Raw genomic sequence first — 24,730 nt, forward strand, 5'->3', positions numbered from 1 at the left:
AGTATTGGATACAGAATACATGACCTCGACCACTGGTGAAAACGGGAAGGTGAGGAAAAGTACTCTTCCAGTTGGGAAAATCCTGTATGTGGACATTTTACAAGATCTAGAACCTTATATGTACCTTATATGACACTACAGGGGAGAAAATAGGTACAACCTAATTGTACACCACCAGGGGGAGAGAACACACTCCTGATCAAGATAAATATGTGGTAGTATTTTAAATGCTTTCACATACAAACAGGGATATAGACTGCCTATTCAGTAACAGCAAAAATATATATAAAACCACGCTAATACTGCAGGATATGTTAGGCAGGCAGCACAATAAAATAAAATTGTCCCACTATGTACAGTAAATACAAGCATATAAAAACCAGCAGGGCTTACGGACTGCAGAGCCAAGGACTTCAGCACAGTAGTGCAGGGTAGGTAGCATACAAAGTCCAAGCAATCAACTGGGGCTTCCCAAACTGCATACTGAACACTGGAATATCATAGCTTAGAAGCAGAGTCCGAGTATGCTGAAAGATCCGCGCAGCAGCACCACAGTGGAAGGGCATTAGCTGGACTAAGCAAGTATAGGAGTAAAGAGGAAAAAGGAAAACATACTGTAGCGTGGGGGACAGTGGGACCAAGTTTGGGATAAAAGACCAGACACAAGAGCAGATAGAGGGGTGGAGGGGGAAAGAAGGATAAACGGGAGAAACACCATCGACCCCGGTGACCACCAGAAGTCCACCACTGGGCGTCAAACTGGAAGATCTCTCTGCAGGCACAAGTTAACCCCTTTTGTTAAAAAAAAATTATTTGGCTATATTGAATTAAAATTATAGACTATATTTGTATAGATGTGTCTTCACTCATCTTTGCTGCAGTCGTGTCCAAACAGCCCCTCTTGGAGCGCCTGGTCCCATCAGACTGTCAGCACCAAACATCTTTTTTGCATCTTTTTGACAAAATGAGTCTAAGGGGGTCATTCAGACCCGCTCGCGAGCAAAGGACGCTCGCAAGCGGGTCGATGTTCCCCCACTGCGCATGCGGAGGGAGCTCTGTCGTGCGCATGCGCGAGACACGGAGAGCGACGGGCTCTCCATCGCTCTGGGTCTTGCACCAAAGGGGGTGTGCTGTCGATGTTGATTGACAGCACGCCCCCTTTGGTGGGCGTGCCGGGGGCTTGCCTGCCAGACGGAGGCGTTCCCATGGGAACGCCTACCGTCTGAAGCCGGCCCCACTGACATCACTAGTGATGTCAGTGGGAGTGATTTTGACTCTGATCGAGCCAAAATCACTCCAGGGCTTGCGGCAGCGAGACCCTACCGCAGGGTCTCCGTCGCAAGCCCGATGGTCGCGATGGTCAAGACCATCGCGACCATCATCATGGACGCTCGCATATGCTGTGGGTGGTCACCCACAGCTATGCGAGCGGCCAGGAGGCCGCTCCATTTTCATGGAGGAGGGCACTGATTCAGAGCGTCCGGCTCTGAATCAGGCCCTAAGTCACAATGTGATGCAACTATGATGCACCCGTAGCCTGTGCTGATTAATTTGCTATGTGACACTTTATATCTTTGTGCGACTAAGTTTGTCAATCAGCATGCAAAGTGCTACAATGCAGTGTCCGCAACAAGTTCCACAGATATACCTCACATGGACTCACATGGACTCACACGTGTCAAAGGAGGGACTGCGCTCTGTAGATAGTGTACAAATAACAGAGTTTGTCAATGACTGAGTCTGAGACACTCTAATAATCCTATCATGTAGTATATTTATTTAATGGTACTGTTAATCACAAGTATATGTGATGAGTGTGAGCAGAGAAATGGGGGAGCACGATATGGGGGGATGGGGAATGATATGATGGACTGGTATGAATGAGATGAAAATCAATATTGAAGATAGATAGTTAATAGTTAATGAACCGTTCAGTAACTGGCAAGTATAGGGTAACAGAGGGAGGGCGTCCCACACCCCGCTGTACCTAACAAATCAAACAAAGTCTCTGGTCCGAACAGTTTCTCCTAAGGCGCAGAAACTCTCCCTTAGGAACGCTTATTAAAGAGGGGATATAGTAATAGGGCTATCAAAAAAGCGAGATACGAGGCCAATCAGAAGGATAGAAATTCTCTACTATATTCTAACCGGATTAAAGAGAAAGAACCAGAAGTTATCCGGTTTGTGGGTGATTTCTGTATGGAGTGGCAGCACATCCAAAAAATAATACAGAAACATTGGTCAGTACTTACGTTGGCTGAGGATCTTGCTAAAGCCCTGGGATCCAAAGCCTCAATAAGTTGGAGATGATCATCCAATATTAAAGATAAATTGGTTAGGAGCCACTTCAAGAGTAAAAAAGAGAGAAAGGCAGTGGCAGAAGGATCTTTTCAATGTGGAGGTTGCAAATCATGCAACTACATGGTACGAACAACAGAGTTCAAGGATAAATACAATAAAAAACATAGGATACGAGATTACAGTAAATTACCCCAGCAGTATTACAATTAATGTATCACATGCCCATGTGAGAAACGATATGTAGGGATGACATCAAGATCCCTTAAACAAAGAGTACTTGAACACGCGGGTAATATCAGGAATTCTGGGTCTGATCTGGCGAAGTTTAAACAATTAACTTCAGTTTCAAAACATTTCCATGATCAACAGGATAGTGACCCAAGATTTATGAAAGTATTTGGTGTGGAGAGAATACACCTCGGTATTAGAGGTGGTGATATTACCCAACAATTATTGAAAAGAGAAAACCACTGGATTTTTGTACTGGGTGGTCTACAACCAATAGGGCTAAATGATAACATCAATTTTGGGGTGTTCTTAAAATAGACGTATTATTTAATTAACATATCTGGAATTAATTTTTTTATTAATTTTTATTACTTATTGCTGTAATATTATGATATAATTTTTAATATATATAGGGTAATATATTTTATAGGTAGTTCAGCATGAATTTGTGATAATAATAATATTATTGTATATATTTTACTTTATCTTAATAATCTAGATTTTGGAATTAACAACTGTATAATGAGTTTTGTCACCTTTGGGCTATTTTGGGATGGATTATATATATATATCTTTTTTTTTTAAATTACAATATGATTATATACTATTAATTTATTTATCACTAATTTATTTATGGACAAGGTCCATATCTTATTACATCTTGATCATAGGATGTAGAATTTATGAGCACATTATTAGTTTCAATCACTGATTATTATTATTATTATATATAGAACACTAATTATTATATTTAATTATCTTACTGTATTATGATTATTATTAATTTAAATTTAGTATTAGTGCTTTGAGATATTAGTTTTGTATTTATTAATAATTATTAGTACGCAAGTTATAACCTTAATATGTCTAATTATTTAAATAAATATGTTTAAATCCCATAGTAATGAGTTAAACTTAAAAGGTAGATTATATTCCCTTGTCTACATAGCAATTCTGTCAAAGGCAATAGTAACCAATAGGAGTGCTGACAGGAGGCTTTCATTGGCTATAAGGAACATCAATCAAAGAAGACTTGTGATGATTGGGGGAAGACCAGGATATAGTATGTGGCAACCCGTAGGTCGGGTTGCTCCTATGATTAAGCCGACAGGCGAAACGCGCGTTAGGAATTGTATGCGCAGACACGCGATGCATAGCGTGGTCTGTGACTTGTAAACCACATGTCTCCACGCTAACTCTTTTTGTTGAACCAACAACGAGTTTGCCGTATGTGCTGATAGCCGCTGATGTGCCGCACATGTTGCGGGATGTAGAGTTAGATATTCGTGACTACCAAATGGAGTAGCATTAAAATAGGCAGATTAACCTTGCCAGTATCAGCGGCCTATAGATCAATAGTACAGCCACACTATGAGGGCAGTGATAGCAGAGAAATTTCTATATTAGTTGCTAACTATTTGGACAGAGTTAAACTGCCTTTGAGAATATGTGTGTGGCAGTAAGATATGCTATTTAATAACAGCTAGAATACTGGCAACATAATTGAAACATACATTATATGGATACAATATGAGAAAGGGTATGAAAGTTATACAATAAAGGTGTCCCAGCTGTCCTGTTTAATATACTAATTTGAAGTATCCAGGGAGATTAATAAATAAGGATTAGTGGCAGCTGAACAGTAGTGGTCATACCAAATTATGAGGGCAGTGATGAAAGAGTGAATATCTCTATAATGATTGCCATTTGTTTTGGTTAGAACAACACTGCTTAGAAGAGTGTGCGTCGCAGGTATACTTGTGATAATAATAAGAGGTATATCAAGAGAATAAATACCTCCTGACAATCAAGTTGATATAAGGAAATTATGTAATTATGTGGCTAATGATAAACACTGAGCGCTGTCTGGCGTCAGAGTAGAATCAATGAGCCCTGAGAGGAAGTTTTTCTCATAAGTATTTCTTTCACATTTTTGACACTGTTTGTATATAACTGTACAATATAATCCTGATATGGTTCAGTGATTCTCAGTACCTGGACGTATATTGTATTATTTGCAATTAGTACAAGTGAGGTACTGATTCATACATTTACATTGGACAATTATGATGAATGAGACCATACCTTCAAAGGTGGCTCATAATTGATTAATATCTTGGGATTTGTGCAATTTCTATAATATAAGTATAGTAATTATATGTCAGTGTATGAGTACAGACTGACGCACACCGTACGACTAATAGTGACACCAAAAGATCTATAACCCGGAATATAATTGAATAAGAGTTAGCTACAGTGGAGACATAAAGTTTTAATTATAAGTATTAGATTTATTTTAATAGTGACCTTATTTCGCCTATTTTTTTTTTATAAGGATATAATAAAAGTTATATTTTAATGCTTTTTTCTTTTTTGATGAGTCAACAATAAATATTGTTTCATTGTAATTAGTCCGTGTGTGCCCCTTTATAGGAATACTTTGCTTTCTTTAGTTTTATATGATGATTTTTATTCCTGGGAGCACCTCCCTATATAAGATATGTAGTTAATTTATTGATTTATGATTAGGGAAGGACAATTAATATAATAGTGGTCTGTGCGGATATATTTTCTACTATTCTATACCTTCACAACTGTTGTCAGAATTTAGATTAAAATAATTCCACACCCAAGACGTGGCTTTTCTGGCTTTCTTTTAATCATGAGCAAGAACTGTTGCCACTGGTGGCTGATTTCCGTAAACAACATCCTCATCATCAACATCCTCATTAGTGTCAGATAAGACACAAATTTCCTCCTCATCCTCCTTTTGCACTTCCTCCACACTATCATCCTCATTTTCTATTATTTCACCATCTAATATTAGCACAGCCATCATGGCGTCAGTGATCCGCTGTGAAACTGGGTAACAGCAGTTATACTTACTTCCTCTATCAAAGGACTGTTTAATAGTCAATTGTTTCTTTTTAAATTACTACTAGTAGTAGTCTTCTTGGTCCATTTCTGAGATGAAGATCCACCCCCAGCAGCACCAACAGGCATAGCACTCAAGGATCCTTCTAAGGAATCACGGGTAGAGGAGTCAGTCATGCTTATGAAATTGGATGCAGGACTACTTCCAATCACGAATGAGGATGTTGATGATGCAGGTGTTGGTGGTGGAGATTGCAGGCGCTTGGATTAAGATAGAAGGGAGCAGCTAGGTGACACTGGACTGATTGTTGTTACGTTTTTTGTCACCAAAGCTTCTGAATTTGAAATACCCTTTCCAATTTGATGAATGCGCTGCAAGTGACATAACAGGGAGGAGGTTCCTAGATGGTTAAGGTCCTTACCTCTACTCACTGTCTCACTGTTACTTGGTAACGGTTACAAATGGCTTGGCAAAGGTTGTGCGGATTGGGGTGGAAATAGTTCCACACATGAGAGGTGGATTTTTTGGTCCTTTGCCCAGGCATGGCAACAATGGGATTTTTCCCACCATGGGCAACAACTGTTGCCTGATTTACAGTTTTTACACAAACATCCTTGGCATCAACATCCTCATCATCCTTGTTATCGCCAACTACATAAATATCCTCCTCATCCTCCTGGTGCAATTCCACAGAAGCATACTCGATTTCTACATCAGCGTGTTGACTTGTGCTGCTCATCCCCACATATGCAGAATGCACACAAATGGTGGAAGGAGGATCCTCTTCAAGTACAGTATTAGAAAGGTCATGCTCACACATGGCAACCGCGGACACACTTGGACTCTCCTCGAGGATCTGTGACTTTTTTTTGTACCTCTCCTACAAGCAGAAGGGCTTAAATCACCACAACTAGAACTATCAGTCATAAATAAAGGCCAAGGCCTTATCCTTTCCTTGCCACTTCGTATAGTGAATGGCATATTGCTAATTTTTTTTTCTCTACAGCTGACTTAGCTTTAGATTTTATTTTCTTTAACAGGGTAAAAATTGATTTTACATGGCCTGACTTAAGCCCTGATGCATCGCCCTTCATAGATGATGTTGACGACCTTGCATCCTCATCATGACTGTTACTGGCAGTTACAAGACTGGTATGAGGATCCTGCCCTCCTGTCATATGACTGTCCTCCATACTCACTGTGGTCTTGCAGCAGTGTCTCCAAGCAATTATAGCGCAGCTAAGTTGCGGTTAACACACACATCCACACAAAAAAATATATATTTTTAAAACTGGGTAAGAGCACCCCTAAACGAGGCAGCACCCCCTTGATAAATAACACAGGCAATACCCCTGCGCAGCTAAGTTGCTGATAAGTGTTGCTAATGCGCACACACACACAGAAAAAATACTTATTAATTTGTTTTTCTTACACTAGGGGAGAGCACCCCTGAACGAGGCAGCAACCCCTTGATAAATGACACAGGCAGCACCCCTGCGCAGCTACGTTGTTGATAAGTGTGGCTAATTTACACACAAAGAGAAAAAAAACATTTATTAATTTGTTTTGTGACACAGGAACCACTGAAGCCCCACTCTTCTGTCTGCAGCACAGCTTCTAGTATAGATAGAGTCAACACAGCCCTTATGGACAACAGGCACAGCACAGCCCAGTACAGCAGCCATCCCCTATGGACATTCGACAATAGCCAGCCAGCCCCTATGACAACCCCTATGCACAGCAGCCAGCCCCTCCCTATGCACAGCCCCTCGCTTGCGTCCTCTTCACTCAGTCTCCACAGCCGGAATGAAAATTGCGGCAAGCGCAGGGAACCTTGATACAATCCAAAACCCGCAACAATCCGACAGCGGGATGATGACGTTTTGCCTCGCTTAGAGATCCGAGTCAGGCGGGAAAACTTGAGCCAACTCGGATCTCGGCTTGGGTCACTAAGTTCGGGTAGGTTCGGATCGCTGATATTCGAACCTACTCATCTCTAGTGAAGATTAGACACACTTGCTTGTACTGTTGACTACTGTTCCTGAACAAGGTGAATGCAGAACGGAATAGTTCTACCCTTGGTGAGTGCCATGTTTATTACTCCTCCTAATTGCCCCCGACAAGACCACAGGGTAAGGAGAGATAACGCCTACTGTCAGTAGTGTGAGAAGACATTGGGGTCTATATGGCACTTGTTGGGGGAATGTCCCGAAGACACAGATTTGGGTGACCTCCATAGGCTGCATTCAGGGAATGGAGGTGGATGTACCACACATTTCCCTAGAAACCCCTTTGGGCAAACGTCTCACAATATGTGTCCAATGTAAGGTCAATAGCTAATGTCATCATAGTAAGATCCTAAATATATATAGGGCAGCAGGACCTCCGGTAACAGGATGTCATATGTTTGTGGAATTAGAGACATCAATGGTTTCCTCTGTACTGGGGGGACAGTCCCACGTGAATTCTCTTATGTCCTACTCATCTGATGCTGTGTTACTGGTGATCCTTCATGTTATACATAATCATATATTGCAGCATTGCACCTCAGCTATTAGTTGGGGATTCTTTGGTTTGATTTGTGTAAATATTTGTTGTGTTTGTATGTATATAGTTATGTACTAAAGTATTTAATAAAAACACTGCATATAAAAACATGGAACAAATGTTATATTTTACATATTTACATATTCACATTATTATAAGCACTAGTATGCTGGTCACTAGCTGCTGTTCCCTGTATTGCAGGGGTTATACTGTCTCTTCCACCATCTTCCTGTTAAGACTCTGTTTTGTGTAGCATAGTTTGCGCAGTCTGAACACCAGACCTGGATGGCTAGAGCCAGATCTGTCCACTTGAACCTGCAATGAGCAGGCGAGGTATATTCAGAAGACTTTAAGAAAGTCAGGATAGCAGCAGATAGATGATTTGGCATTTGAAAGCACTATTATAGCCAGTGGTATAAACAGGATGCTTCAGATTACTGCACAGGCTGGAACCAGGGTATAGGAAGCAGGCTGAACTGGATGGGATCCCGAATGGAGGAAACAGACTGAAGGTAAGCTGGCAGAACCGGACTGTAACCGGAACGTAGGTAGCAGACTAAAGATGTGAGGGCTGAACCAGACTGAAAACTCAGATGCAGAACAGGGGGTAACTCAGAGAACCAATAGGCCGACTGGAATCCTCTGAAGATAGACAACCCAAACACCAGAGCTGGGTGGCTAGAGCCAGAACTGTCCACTTGAACCCGCAATGAGCAGGCGAGGTGTAATCAGAAGACTTGCTTGAAGTCTGGATAACAGCAGACAGCAGGCTGACCCGGACTGTAACCGGAATGTAGGTTGCAGACTGAAGATGTGCAGGCTGAACCGGACTGGAACCAGAATGTAGATAGCAGGCTGAATCAGACTAAATCTAGAATGCAGGACACAGACTGAAGGGATGCATTGCCTGCTGGAACTGGACAACAGAACACAGGCTTAAGGTATGCCGACTGGATAGTAGCAATTGCAATATGCTGGAGAGTAGATGATAGACTCACAGGCAGCAGAGAGAAAGCAGCTTGCAGAGGACCAGATGACAGGAGCGCAGATTCAGACAGTGGATCAGAGACAGGAGGTGCACTCTGGTGTATGAGCGCACAGAGGAGCAATGTTCCACATTATTCCGATGGTGTCTCCTCTCTCTTTCCTCCTCTTCCTTCCATCTCTTTCTCCCCCTCTTACTCCCATCTCCTCTCTCTCTCTTCCTCCCATCTCTCTCTCGCTCATATATTGGATGTCCTGGCTCTTTTAGATGGTCTTTCAGGTTCCCAGTCTGAAGGCCCTGCTCTTGTTACTCCTGTAATACACAAATATCAGTTAGAAACAGCACATTACTGTACAATATGATCATCATATAAGTGGGTGTGTGTGTTTGTATGTGTATTATTTATATATATATGTGTATATATGTGTGCGTGTATGTATACAGTAATCCCTGCTGTTCACACAGAGCTTTTTATATATCAAGCGGTTTTTATATTCTGCCATTTACTTGTTACGCCCCTGTAGCAGGTCCAGCACCAGTGCATATCTATAATGAATGCAGATTGTACGGGACACACGGGTCCCTGGGTCCAGGGTGGCCCCACACCACACACCCATATTATTTAAAACTCACCTGACCGTGGTCCCGTGTCAGGTTTCAGTGCTGCACAGAACACCGGAAAATGGCAGCCGCGGCCATTTTTCCGGCATTCTGCGCATGTGCAGTAGACTCTGGGCACACTCTAGTGCCCAGAGTTTACTGCTTCTGCGGTGGCCGGCCAGCCACGTCAGTCAGCTGCCAGCCGCCGGGGAAAGAGGAGCTGCTGGTTCAAATCCCGACAGCACTAGCCCGACACAGGAAAACCCGACAGCAGAGGTAAGTATTGTACAGGGGCCTATCCATTAGCAGATGTTTTTCTGAAAGATGAAAGACAAAAGATATCTATTGAAAATTCCGGTGGCTGTGCTGAAAGTTATGTCATGTACATGACAGATTTTGGCAAAAAACGAACGATGAACGATATCGCATGACATCATTCAGGGAGTGGATTTTTTTTTCTACAGCGCTCTGTAGCTGCTGCTAATATCTTTCATCGTTTGTCATTTACCGCATATAAACTGCTAGATATTTCTAATATCTGGCAGTCATATGCAATAATTGACCAACTTGTTGGAGAGATGAAAGATTACATTTATCGGCCGTGGGAGTGCGCATCTGTCATCATTCAGGGCCAGATATATTGAACGACTGAACGATATATCTTTCAGTCGTTCAATTTATCTGTTAATGGATAGGCCACTTAACCCTCACCTCTCCCCCCACTAACCCTCCTTTAGGGGTGCCGAACCATAACCTCCCCTCCTAGTGCCTAACCCTAACCTCCCCCCATTAGTGCCTATACCTAACCCCCCGCACCCTAAACCTCACCCTCCTGGCATCAGGATTAAAATTGGCATCAGTATTTCGACGCCTATGTTAATTTCCCTGCCGGGTTTGTAGTGTCGGGATTGAGACCGGTGGCCATGAGGCTGCCAGTCTCATAACTACATCCCGTGATGACAACTGGTCAACAAGTGGTTTTTATATTTTGCCATTTACTTGTTATGCACTTAAAAATATTGATATTATGCTGGTGCTGGACCTGCTACTAATGTACTGCTGGTGCAGGACTTTATCGTAGGTGTGATGACAACTGTTAAGAGCTCCAGGGTCCCATCCCCACTAAGCCTCTATCTGTGTGGAGTTTGCATGGGTTACCTCTGATGCACCAGTTTCCTCCCACAATACAAAAACATCCACAATCAAATCCAAAAACATACTCGTGGGGTATTGGCTTCTGACAAAAAAATGTAAATGACTGACTCTACTCTGTGAAGCGCTGGGGAACGTGTGTGTGTGCTATATAAGTTAGTAAAAACTGAAATATAGGTATTAAACACACAGGCCTAGCAATCATAAACTCCTCCCTACCTTGGCGTGGAGGCTCCATTATTTTGTGGAACGTACCGCCACATGTCTTGGCATGGGCCGCCCACCACTTTCCCCGCAATGATGGGGTCCGGTTGATGCATCTCTGTATTATGTGGCAGCACCGGTCACATTCCCACTGATGGACTTCCAATTTTGTTGCTGCCTCATGATATTCGTGGGTGATCTAATCACATAGCAGAGATAAAATATTACAGAAATGAATCTCAGAGAAAGCCTCTTACAAAGTCCATTTACATACACAAATGGAAGACAATGGGCTTTAGTGATTGGTTGCATTGGAAATGCAGAATCATACATACTAATGTTATCCTGAGAAGATTTCAGTTAGCAGTGTTACCAGCAGAATGGGCAAATGAAACTATGTGGTATAGAAACACCCTTTCTGTCCATATTGCACCCACAGCATCACCCACTGGTGTTTTCTGGGGTTCGGTACGGGATGCCGGCGCTTGGGATCTTGGCGGTCAGAATCCATACGCCAGCATCATGACAAGGGTTAACATTAGCATACTGACACTTGTTGGTCTGTATCCTAACCCTCCCCCTTTCCCTAACCCTCCCTCCCTGGTGCCTAAACCTAACCTCCCCACACCCTAACCCTCCCTCCCAGTGCCTAACTCTAACCTACCCCTCCCTGCACCCTAAACCTAACCCTCCCCCCAGTGCCTAACTCTAACATCCCCCTCCCTGCACCCTAAACCTAACCATCCCCCCAGTGCCTGACTCTAACCCTTCCCCTTATGCCTATACCTAACCTCCACCTCCCCACCTAATACTTAACCTTAACCCTCCCCTCTTGTGCCTAACCCTAATCTCTACACTTAGCTCTTTCCCAGCTCCACTATTTACCTTTGGTATTCCGGCAGTCGGGATGCCGGCAATGGGATTCTGACCGTGTTGGGATTCCAGCACTGGTAATGTAAGTGTCAGTATCCCGATCGCAGGGTTGTCGAATGTTTCCCATTTCCTGGCATGTCACCTGTTAGTGTGCAAATGTGCTATGGCATGTACAGGGCTGTCATGGAAACGGCATCATCCAGAAGTCTATAGTCCTTATAGGACATAACTCTAACAATTGCCCTTTTAGTGAACATAAAATGAGAGGTGAGGAAAAGGAGGGACAGTCACAGCCCCTCACACATCATAGGGGCCAGGTGCTTAGTGACTGTGATGCTGAACATCTAAGCCTGAGTAATTTATCCCGATCCCCAGAGCGTTAGCCTCTGCCCTCACCCACCCGCACACTGTGACACATAACAGGGCATCTCCTGCAGTCATATACAGACCTCTCTAAGCATAGGTGAAACTCGAGATCTGGTAATGGGTAGTCCCAATAATTAGTGTTAAGTGTATGTGTGTATATAATATGAGATATGGTAAGAACTTACCCTTGTTATCTCTATTTCTACGAAGTCCATAGGGTTCCACAGGATACCTTGGGGTATAGGTGTGACGTCAGTCGCAGGGCACCAAAGAGTTAAGCTTTCAGCCTCCCAGGATGCACTAGGTCCCCCTCCTATACCCCGCCCCCAGGCCAAGGCACCTCAGTTAGTTACCAAGCCATAGGCCGGAGGAGGAGAAGGAAGAGAGAACAAAGATCTGGACACATACAAGAATCACATTCTCACCAGAGGGAGACGGAAAACCGGTGACCAGAGCAAAGCCCATCTGCAGCACAGGTGCGACAGGGCGGGAGTCCTGTGGAACCCTATGGACTTCATAGAAATAGAGATAACAAGGGTAAGTTCTTACCATATCTCATATTTTCTACTTCAGGGTCCATAGGGTATCCACAGGATACCTTGGGGATGTCCCAAAGCAGTATCCTTTAAGGGTGGGGACGCTCCTGTGCAGAAAGGAGAATCCGCCGCCCGAAGGAAGCATCCTGAGAGGCGAAGGTGTCAAACCTGTAATACCTCACGAAGGTATGGACAGAAGACCACGTAGCAGCCTTGCAGATCTGAACTGCCGAGGCACCACGTCAAGCTGCCCACGAAGGACCCACAGACCTAGTGGAATGAGCCTTCAGAGAAGGAGGGACCGGTAGGCCTTCATGAAGATAAGCTTCAGAAATAGCCATACGGATCCAGGCTGCCAAAGTTTGCTTTGAAGCAGGCCAACCCTTTTTACAGAAGCCATAGAGGACAACAAAGCGTCCGACTTCCTAAACAAAGAAGTGCGGTCCACATAAGTCCTTAAGGCCCGCACAACATCCAAAGAGGCCTCACCCACGGAAAGACCCGGTGAGTTAAAGGCCGGAACAACTATTTCCTCGTTAACCTGAAACTGGGAAACAACTTTGGGAAGAAACTCGGGCCGAGTGCGGAGCACTGCCCTGTTCCCATGAAAAAACCAAGAAAGGGGGTCTACAAGAAAGAGCCCCTAACTCAGAAACACGTCTGGCTGAAGCAACGGCCAGAAGGAAAACAGTCTTAGCTGTTAGCCATTTAAGATCCACTGAGCCCAGTGGTTCAAACGGCGGTCCTTGGAGAGTCCTCAGGACCACAGCCAAATCCCAAGGCGCCACAGGTGGAACAAAGGGCGGCTGAATACGGAGAACACCTTGCATAAAGGTGCGCACATCCGGGATTGTAGCAATCCTACGGTGAAATCAGACAGATAGGGCCGAAACCTGTACCTTCAAAGAAGCAAGGCGAAGCCCATGATCTAGTCCCGCTTGCAGGAAGGCGAGAATCCGAGACAGACGAAACTCCCGCGGTGCATAACCTCTCGGTCGACACCACTGGAAGAACGTATGCCACACGCGATGGTATATCCTCGCGGAAGACGGTTTCCGAGCTCGTAACATGGTACACAGCATAGAGCTGGCAAACCCCCAGGACCTCAGCATGGCCGTCTCAACAGCCACGCCGCCAAAGACAGCCGAGTCAGGTCCGGGTGAAGACAAGGACCCTGAGACAGAAGGTCCGGTCGTAGCGGCAACCGCAGAGGACTGTCCACGGACAGACCCTGAAGGTCTGAGAACCAGTGCCGTCTGGGCCACGCGGGAGCTATCAACAGGAGCGTCCCTCCTTCCTGTTTGAATTTCCGGATTACCCGTGGAAGAAGGGAGACCGGAGGGAACAGGTATGCGAACCTGAACGTCCACCGGACGGACAGAGCATCCACCAGAGACGCCCCTTCGTCTCTTGTGCGAGACCCGTACACCGGCAACTTGTTGTTGTGCCGGGACGCCATGAGGTCGATTTCTGGAAGACCCCACCTGTCCACCAGTAGTTGAAAAACGTCCGGGTGCAGGGACCATTCCCCTGGATGAACGTCCTGGCGACTTAGAAAGTCCGCCTCCCAATTTAGCACTCCCGGGATGAAGACCGCTGATATGGCCGGAAGATTGCGCTCCGCCCAAACCAGGATCCGAGAGACCTCTACGAGAGCCGCCCGACTGCGAGTTCCTCCTTGCCTGTTTATGTAGGCCACGGTGGTAGCATTGTCCGACTGGACCTGCACCGGGTGACCCTGGAGAAACCGCTGTGCCTGCAGGAGAGCATTGAAGACCGCACGGAGTTCCAAGATATTTATTGGAAGCTCCGCTTCTGTCGGTGTCCACCTGCCCTGGAACAAGTGTGGACCCGAAACTGCTCCCCAGCCCCGAAGACTGGCGTCCGTTGTCAACAGGACCCAATTTGGAACCCAGAACGGACGTCCCTTGTTGAGGTGGGTCATCTTTAACCACCACGCAAGGGACAGGCGAACCTCCGGGGTGAGCACAATCGTCTGGAACTTCAGAGACTGAGGCAGCCCGTTCCACTTGGACAGGATCAGGTGCTGCAGAGGTCTAGAGTGAAACTGGGCGTATTCCACCATGTCGAACACCGACACCATGGAGCCCAGTAACCTCATCGCCGAGTGTAAGGACACCCGGCGGCTGTGCAGACAACTGCGCACCCTTGACTGTAAAGCAGAGATCTTGTCCTCCGTCACGAAGATCCTTTGCTGTCCCGAGTCCAATAAGGCTCCAAGATGCAGAATCCTCCGAGACGGGATTAGAGTGGACTTCTGCCAGTTAATTAGCCAGCCGTGCCGTTGCAGCAGTGCAATGGTCAGGTCCAAGTGGTGTAACAGGAGCTCTGGAGATCCTGCCACCAATAACAGGTCGTCCAAGTACGGCAACATGCGGACTCCTTGCAGCCGCAGAGAAGCCGCCATGACCGCCATAGCGTCCTGTATGTCCAATGACACCATGTAGTCCCCAGGTTCCAGCGCCAGAATGATGGACCGTAGGGTCTCCATCCGAAACTTCGGGACCCGCAAAGACTTGTTGAGTGCTTTGAGGTTGAGAATCGGACGATATGACCCATTGGGTTTCTGTACCAAAAATAGATTTGAATAGAAACCCTGGCCCCTCTGGGAGAATGGAACAGGCACTATAACTCCAGCCTGGAGCATAGTGTGCAATACCTTCCGCAGCTCCGTAGCCTTGTTCCGGTCTGATGGTAGACCCGTGGTGAAGAATCGAGCCGGGGGTCTGTGCCGGAAGGAGAGGGCGTACCCGTGAGAGACCACCTCCAGAACCCAAGTGTCTGTCGTAGTGAACGACCAACACCGGGAGAACTGCAGCAGGCGGCCTCCCACCCTGGGATCCCCCAAGGGGAGACCCGGACCGTCAGGCCGCAGGCTTGTCATCTGGCTTGGGGGCCGGACGTCTGGTACTCCATGCCTGTTTCCGGGGCTTGCCCGATTTCTTAGGGCCAGCCTGTCGAGGAAACGACTGTGGTTTGGGCCTGCCCTGGGCCCTAGATGACCGAAAGGACGATGGTCCAGAACCAGAAGGAGCAGCGGCCGACGGGAGACAAGCAGATTTGGCTGCCGCCAGCGTGGCCACAATCTTATCCAGATCCGGACCGAAGAGAACTTCTCCGGTAAACGGCAACGCTTCCAGACCTTTCTTGGATCTGCGTCCGCCTTCCAGGATCGCAGCCACAAGGTGCGACGAGCAGCTACCGCTGCTGAAGAAAATTCTAGACACCAGAGTACTAATGTCTAGAGCCGCCTCGTTGATGTAGGTGGCCGAATCACGGAGATTGCCAATCAACTCCGCTTGTTCGGCCGGACAGTCGGATTCAAAAGAAGCCTCTAATGAATCCGCCCAGCGCTCCATCGCTCTGGCAACCCAGCAAATGGCCATAGCCGGCCGTGCTGCCCCCCCTGCAAGGGAATAAGCGGACTTCAGGCAGATTTCTACCTTGCGGTCCGTAGCATCCTTAAGGGAGGACATGGATGGCATCGGCAATGTGGCACTACGGACAAGACGGGTCACGTGAGAATCCACCTGTGGAGGGGATTCACACTTAGCAAAATAATTATCCGCGAACGGATAAGCCACCGCCAGGCGTCTCTGCGGCTGGTATCTTTTGCCAGGTTGTTTCCACGCCTCCTCTAAATGGTCCACCAACTGACCCGAAAGAGGAAAGACTGTGGCATCGCCCTTCACATCTGTGAAAAAGGCATACTTAGATTTAGCCGCTGGGGGAACTTCGTCCTCAATCACCAAGGCTGTGCGGACCGCCCGAATAAGTCCAGGAATATATACTTTGGACTTAGCATCAGCGTCCTTAGTATGGAAAGGTTCCTGATCGTAAGGATCCAGAATCTCCCCATCATCAGACGTCCCTTCGTCATCCTCATAAGGAGCGGACAGAGACGCCACCGGCCTTTTATGAGGCCGCATCACAGACTCCCCTTGCAATACATCCGACAAGTGCTGTAAAGAACTCGTCAGGGAGTTAACCCACGCTGGCTCCTGAGAACCCGGGAGCGGGGAAATAGGGAGACTGTGGGGTACCACCAATTGTCGTGGGAACCCCTGCATGGGTGACGACACCACAGACTGCTGGGACAAACCCATCGGAGTAAACGCGGGCTGCGGAGCTAACTGGCCCACTAAAGCTGTTAACGCCTGAGCGAAACAAGCCCAGGGCGGCTCCTGTACCGGTGCTGTAACCGTAATAGGCCGCGCCATGGACAACACTGCCGGCAAAGGCCCTCCGCGCTACCCTCCCCCTCCGCTAACGGTACTTTGCACGTGGTACACTGTAGCCGGAGGGGAAAATCACTTTCAGACATGATGGCACCACGTATGTGACCTCTCTCACCAATTAAGTATTAAATAGGCGAGAGACCACCCTGCAGCACCGCACCGCAAGGGCTTTAGCAGAAAGAACAGGGACAGTAATAAAGCTGACAGTTTAGTGAAGAATAGTTACAGGCAGCGCTAGCACAGTCACATACAATGCAGAGAAATAACAATTCCTGCACTAACAGCGCTGATCACTCAACTACACAGACACAGGGCCTGGTAGGACACAGCGCTGCATACACAGACCTGAGCCACAGCGGAGGAGAGGTATGCGGGGGGACCCAGACCACGATGCTTCCTTCCAGACTTCCAGCAGCGTTCACCATGCGTTGCAGAGAAGATGGCCGCCGAGGAGCAGAGAGAAGCTGGCCTGGGGGAGGAGCGCTGACACAGGACCAGTCAGCACAGTGCAGAGAGGGCTGTGTGCAGCGGGGGAGGCGCCGGCTGTGAGACAGGGAAGGCGCGCTCCCCTGGCATGCATTTAACCCCTGGGACGCCGCAGCGCTACCGCTCTGCTGCGGTCCGCTGTCCCAGGGGGTAGTGGAAGCGCAGGTTGGTCGCCTGGCTCCACGCTGCAGCCAGTCCCCAGGGAGCCCCCTGCCTGGGGACTTAGGACCATGTGATCAGCGGGGACCCACCGCGGGACCCCGCTGCTTACCTCTGTCCCCCTTGAATCCGGCCATGGTCCGGAGCATCTGGGGTCACCGCTAGCTGTGACCCCAGACGCCCACCAGCATCCCCGGATCAGTACCGGCGTTCTGGTACCGGCGGGGTGTAGGGAAGACAGCATGGACGTCAGGACTGACTGTCCATGCTGTTCATCCAGTTGTGCAGCCACAGCTGCATGAAGAATAAGCTTCAGGGGCTCTTCTAGCCCCCACTCCAACAGGTGCACCCGACTCCGGCCGGGCACCAAACTAAACTGAGGTGCCTTGGCCTGGGGGCGGGGTATAGGAGGGGGACCTAGTGCATCCTGGGAGGCTGAAAGCTTAACTCTTTGGTGCCCTGCGACTGACGTCACACCTATACCCCAAGGTATCCTGTGGATACCCTATGGACCCTGAAGTAGAAATATATATATATATATATATATATATATATATATATATATATATCAAATCTAGAGTTGCAGTGGGCAGGGTGACTGATAAAGATAAGGGAACTTTTGCGCTCCCCAGAAAAGGGGTGTGGTCACTCAAAGAGGGGGCGTGTTTTTGAGACACCCCCCCCCCCCAAGGAAACCTACGCAAGCACTACGGTAAGCTCTCCCCTGCAGCCCTTGGCTGGCTCCGGAACCTGACACTGTGCGCATGCACAGTGTCAGCCTCCCCTGGAGAAGTCTTTCATTTCTCTGAAAGACTTCTCCTAAATACCAGGGATATATCTCGCGGGGCTATCTATGGAGAAACAAAGGAACCTGATCTATTCTGCCAGCATACAAAGGCAGACTTATAGTGGCCAGCAATTCCCCCATGCCCTTCTGTGACTCTTGCACGTAATCTTATCCAGAAGACAAAAAGGCAGAGATGGGCACTGTCCTGACCACAGTTACCATTACTGCACCACATTACAGAAGATAGGTTGCTCACATGTGCTCATCATATACAGTATTTACATCACCGCCTAGTGTGTACCACCTACATCCATGTGTGCAGCAGTGCTTCTGTGTCCTGTCTACACGCGGAGTATAACTGGGTAATCACTTCACACACACAGCCACGTCACATTACGTACATACTAAGGCCTACACAGCTGGTTCACCTACATACATACATTACAGGACTATATGTAAGCAGAGATGCCCTTATTTCAGCAGGGATAACAGGTGCCCTGGTAGAACCGGTCAATTCCCCCTATACATGTACACACCATGCTCGGTGCTCACCTTTGCCTTGCTCGACCCTCTCTGCTTCTATCCTGCTGCTGGATCTCCTCCTCCGAACTCCAACGGCCCAGGTACCATTTCAAATATGTACTATTTCAAATATGGCGCCCACCAAGAGCCAATCAGAAGCGGTCGCACCTGATTAGCTGCTGTTTTGTGAGCTGTGATTGGCTCGCAATCCACACCAGTCAAGGGATGCCGCTGGCGCTGTTTCACAGTGCCCAGTGGCAGGTGGCCCAGCTAACATGGGTTGGCACTGCTGCCTACTTGTATATGGGAGAACTGGGCTAATGGGTGGTCCGGTGCACCCCCGGACCACCCCCCCAGTTTTGCCTATGCTCTCTAGGACCTGTCTCACCCACTGCTGTGGCACATATTTACTCACACAATAGCCCCTGCACAGCAATGTCAGCCTCCCCTCTCATTCCACATAAATGGCCCCCAAATGGCTGATTATATACTTACAGTTATATTGGCTGAGGTAGCCTGATTTATTTTGACCATGAGCCTCCGAAATATGTGTCCATGATGACCAGAGTCTGTTAGATTTGTTTTATAGATGAAAGCATGAATCATCTCATGGAGGAGGGTCTGAAATATAGAGCACAATGATCCTGGTATAGTCAGAATAACACAGGCACCAAACACAATTCATGTGATAGAACATACTGAGGTCTATGTAACAGGGCACATATAGAGCAGCACGCTTACAGTCTTTCCTCAATATTTACCTTCAGGCGGCCATTTTGCTAACACACCTGCCCCCTCACACACACACCTGTAAGAAAGTATAGATGTGACATCAACAATATGTCGGCAAATCTGCTGGTCTTACGAGCCGCCAGCCATTTTTGTAAATGAAGTGACTTTTGTAAATGAAGTGACTTGAAGCCGCCACCAGACACCGCTGGCTAACTGGTCATTGGGTATTCTCAATTTGGTCTTCCTGCCTTTTCAGGTAACGAGTACCCAGCCCCCAGATTGGGGATCTGGACTCTGGTTATTATTTAGCTGGACAGGAAAAAAAACGTCAACGTTTATGGACTGCTGGAATATCAGGTGGTCACACAGATGTGTCCATTCTCTATCTCTAAAATGATGGGACCCCTAAATATATATCACCTGTGCAGACATTTCCTCACCTGCCCCGAAGCATGCAGGCTGCAAGAATAATCCTGTATCTCGCTGTCATCCATACTGCAGCAATACTTGCAGTCAGGTGGACAAGCAATCAGCTCAGTCACACATTCCTCTATATAAGGGTTAGCGCACATAAAACTTACTTCCGTGAGGTCTCTCCGGGACAACTGCTCCAGAAGAGGTTTACTGAGACGGATCTCACACTCTCCTCCCTTACATGCACACACTCCGGCGCATCTGGTGAGAGAAAACAAATCACATATGATTGACAATGATAGTCTGATGTAATAGTATAAGAGCAGGTAAAAAAAAGGGCAGTTTAGATCCCTATACCTAATTATGTACTTTTATGAGTATGTACCAGTGGCGGCTCCAGAGGTGAGGCTGCAGCGCAGTTTAAAATTCAAACCAACTGCCAGTGAGTCTCAGCCGGTGATGTTTGGGGTGACAGTTGGTGCGGATCTCCTATTTGAATTTTGGAGTGCGCTGCAGCCTCACCTTTGGATCCGCCACTGGTGTGTATGCATGCTAGTAATAGTATAATTTATTACGCTAACCAGTAAGAGACCTAACAATTGCCCCTGCTGTTATGCACAATGTAACATTAACTACTCAATGTGGTCAGTTTTTTAGACTGAATTAAACATTGTAGATACCATCTACAGGAATAGTGATCTATACTGTAAGGACAGGCTTATAAGAGTATAAATGGTATTATTGTGTAAGGCGCTGCCAATTACATGAATGAATATTAATAAATAGTGTCATTAATTCTTAGCAGATATAAATCAAAATAAACTACACACTTACGTCTTCATCCTCTTACTCCAAGATACCTTGACTCCATCTAATTTTCCTCCGAAGATTAAGTCGTTAAAAAACGTGAATAGTCGGTGGATATCAGGGTTGGGGTCTATGGACTCCCACCTTTCATCCACTAGTGTAAAATAGCCACTGAAATCGTCGCCATTTTCCATGGTGCAGTCCTGCACACTCAGCCCATCATTAGCTTCCATCTTCCTCCCAAGCCTAGAACTGATGACTCAGTAACTGTCAGGTGCTCTGCATATAAGGCACAGCGCACGTGTCACAATGGCTGGCTTTATGATGCTTGAGCCGGTCACAATGGCTGGATGTATGATGCTTGGGATGTTACTAGCTGTAATATACAGGGGGGTTAGGGGGAATAGTAAGGTACTGCCAGATGTACTAAGCTCTGGAAAGTGAATAATTGATTGGAGAGTGATAAACTAGCAACCAATCAGCTCCCAACTGTCATTTTTCAAACACAGCCTGTAAACAGACAGCTAATTGTTTGGTAGTTTATCACTCTCCAATTTATCACTTTCCAGAGCTTAGTACATCTCTCCCTGTAATTCCTAGCCAGGTAAAGGATGTTTTGCCATCAGCGGTCAGGTCCAGTATAAGCAGGGGTTAAAAGGGGTGGAACCTAGTTCCGTCACTTCTAATGGTAGGTGGAACTAGTTCCACCTCCACCAAGTCCCTGCACAGAAGTCCAGAGACAGAGAGCCCTAGGGAGTCTCAATTTCTTCAGAGGTTCCTCATTTAAGAGAAACCAGCATATAGATAAGGAAAGAATCAAGCAAGGCAATACATGGGGGTTGCAAAAAAACATTAGGAATCCGAGTGTCATAGACTACTTTGTGGGGACCCCATTTAAAAAAAATTAGAGACATGTCAGAAAAATAACACTGATGATATAGAACTTGTTTTTTTTCTTTTTAAGTGACCTAACATTGTAGTCTCAGCTGATGGCAGGAGCCCTGGGTATAAGGACAGGAATTAGCAAGTGTTCTTATAAGGAGAAAACTGGAATCCTTTCTGGATAAAGGACAGTTTTCTTCATGCTAGTGACCAGGACCACAATCAAATAATTTTTTTTTTTGTGAGCCCTTATACTGGTCACAGAATTATTCTAATAACTTTTCTCTCTTTGGGGTCTATTCACTAAGCCTTGGAGAGAGATAAAGTACCAACCCATCAGTTCCTGTCATTTTTCAAACACAACCTTTAAAGTGACAATTAGGATCTGATTGGTTGGTACTTTAGTTATCTCCATTGTCCACGGTTTACTGAATAGACCCCATTAAAATTATCAGCCACTCCTATATTATGATGGTATATACTATTCTATTGACTACTGGTTAGTAGATAATTCTGAGGCTCAAAGCAATAAGGTGCCCATAACTTTATTGCAATTAAAGACAATATAGCAACTTACAACTAACTTATACTAAAATAAAGACACGGACACAGACTGCTTTGGTTAAATGGTCATAACTTGCTTTTATTGAAGCTATGACTGAGTTTTTAATCTAATGTTGGGAGGCAAAGAAGGATGCTACAAACAAACAATCAGCTACAGCCATATGTTACTTAACCAAAATTAGGGCGCGACTAACACATCCCACCCATGGTCATTGTAAGCTGAGCAATGAAGACTCACAACCCTCTATAATACTGCATAGTATGAGCGTGTCCGCAGAGACACCCAAAGTTCTCCTGCAGAGGTAGGCAATACTATGACCCTTCAAAGGATATGTGCTCCACAGGGTTGCCATCAGAAATTATGGGGCCCAGGACTGACAAAAAAGGCAGGGCCCCCCTCACACGCTGCGACTCCTTTCTCATTCAGCGGTGCGCATGCAGCTAACAAGAAAATTATTTATGCATGGGCGGCCACGATGTAGGTAGGAGGCGAAGCAAGACTGCGGCCCTGGACAGCTGTGTGAGAAGTGACTCATGCGGGGGGGTAGTAGTACGTGGGGTGCTTGTAGGAGCTGGCCCTTGGCTAGGCCTGTCACTTACCTCACTTTCAAGGAAATAGTAGTAGCAGGCAGGCGGGCGGTACAAGATGCGAGCAAACCGTGGAGTTGGTAGGAGGCGGAGTGGGATGGCATCCCTTGAAGAAGTTCAGGATACGGACGAAACGCGTTGGAGCTCCTACTCTCTTCCCATTTATGAACTTGCCATTTTTTATCAGATAAGCAACTACTTTTTATCCCTTTTTATTCTGATAATTTTATAGCAATTTTATGTGTACATTGTTTTTGTTTTTTATGTATTTTATCCTTTATGGTGAAGGATATAATTGTTGTGTCTGATTAAAATTTTTTTTAAAAATGAAGCGTTTGCACTTTCATTAATTTGTACTTATGCACCTTTTTGCACGTTTATGAATTTGTGTTGCCATTTAAGGGTGTCATTTATTTGGGGTTTTTTATTAATGCAATATTAATTGCACTTAAGGTGCGCAGTTCACTTAGCACTTTATATTATATATTCAAATATATACAAGGTTATGTAAGCACGTAAGGCACTCTATTCCAGATCCAGTATTTATCATCCCTGGCCTGAGCCTGTCAGTCACTCACTGCTACTGTGTGGTGGTGGGGGGGTAGTACAGGGGCAAGTGCAAGTTTTGTAGGGAGGGGTTTCTATATTTGCCCTTCTCATGAGGGAGTATGGGTATGTATGTGTGTATAATATATATATATATATATATATATATATATATATATATATATATATATATATATATATATATATACATACACATACACAGAATAGTTATACAGTGTATATATACATACATATATACATACATATATGTATATATATATATATATATATATGTATGTATATATATATGTATGTATATATATATATGTATATATACACTGTATAACTATTCTGTGTATATATATATATATATATATATATATATATATATATATATACACACACACATAATAATAGTTATACAGTGTATATATACATACATATATATATATACACACTGTATAACTATTCTGTATATATATATATATATATATATATATATATATATATATATATATATATATATATATATATATATATATATACACACACACACACACATACACACAGACGTACCCATACTCCCTCACGAGAAGGGCAAATATCTTGTCCAGTATATGTATGTATATATATATATATATATATATATATATGCAGTATATACATTATATACACACACACACACATACTCCCTCACAAGAAATCACACCCAAAATCAGAGTTCCTCTCCTTTATTAAACATCAAACCCATACTCAATTTGTCAACCATCGTTGAAAAACATGACACAAATCTACAATGCCCCCACTCACTGATTAAAATCCCCATACTTTTCTCCCCACCTCTTGTTAAATATTAAAATATCTATTCTAATCCTCACCTGGCTACCTTTTGTTGGCCCTGCCATCTCATGATAGTCCTCCTGATCCTGCATACAGTACCACACAGCCTCCTGCATTGTTTTTGGTGGATAGTTTCAGCCATCCACCAATCAGTGCATGAATATATCCCATTACTGTGATTGGTGGATGGCTGGAGCCATTAACCAATCAGCATCATCGCACAGTGGCACGTCACTGACTGCAGCCAAACAGAGCTGCCGGACGCCGGGTGCTGCGTGTAGTGGTGAGTGTCAGTGTCAGGCAGAATTATGCTGCCCGACCGCTCTAACTGTATTTACAAATACAATTGGAACGTCCGGGTAGCGTCCTCTGCCTGCTAGCCCCAGCCCAGTTTGTCCCTGGCTGCCTTTATGATCCGCCGGGGGATGGGGGGTCTTGGCGCTACTGGGGTAGGAGCAGGCGAGCCCCCGAGGGTCT

The 24,730-nt window shown here is 45.7% G+C and overlaps 1 protein-coding gene across 3 annotated transcripts in view; it reads right to left on the reverse strand.

Moving 5' to 3' along the window:
* Nucleotides 1–8,067: 8,067 nt before the first annotated feature.
* The window catches only part of LOC148529215 (DNA-dependent metalloprotease SPRTN-like), a 32,374-nt gene continuing 15,711 nt past the window's right edge, over nt 8,068–24,730 (reverse strand). Inside the window, exons 2-5 of one of the 3 annotated variants that reach the window (XM_088468924.1) lie at nt 20,194–20,287; nt 19,376–19,501; nt 10,944–11,091; nt 8,068–9,248 (exon numbers count right to left, since the gene is read on the reverse strand). In XM_088468924.1, coding sequence (XP_088325050.1) covers nt 9,175–9,248; nt 10,944–11,091; nt 19,376–19,501; nt 20,194–20,287 — 442 coding nt within the window. In that variant the 3' untranslated portion in view covers nt 8,068–9,174. Of the gene's footprint in view, nt 9,249–10,907; nt 11,092–19,375; nt 19,502–20,193; nt 20,288–24,730 lie in introns of all 3 variants that reach the window. The other 2 variants (XM_088468923.1, XR_015877844.1) reach the window with 2 other exon arrangements.

The sequence above is a fragment of the Taudactylus pleione genome, unplaced genomic scaffold (genome assembly GCF_031769625.1).
Source record: "Taudactylus pleione unplaced genomic scaffold, aTauple2 ptg000086l, whole genome shotgun sequence".
Lineage (NCBI taxonomy): Eukaryota > Metazoa > Chordata > Amphibia > Anura > Myobatrachidae > Taudactylus > Taudactylus pleione.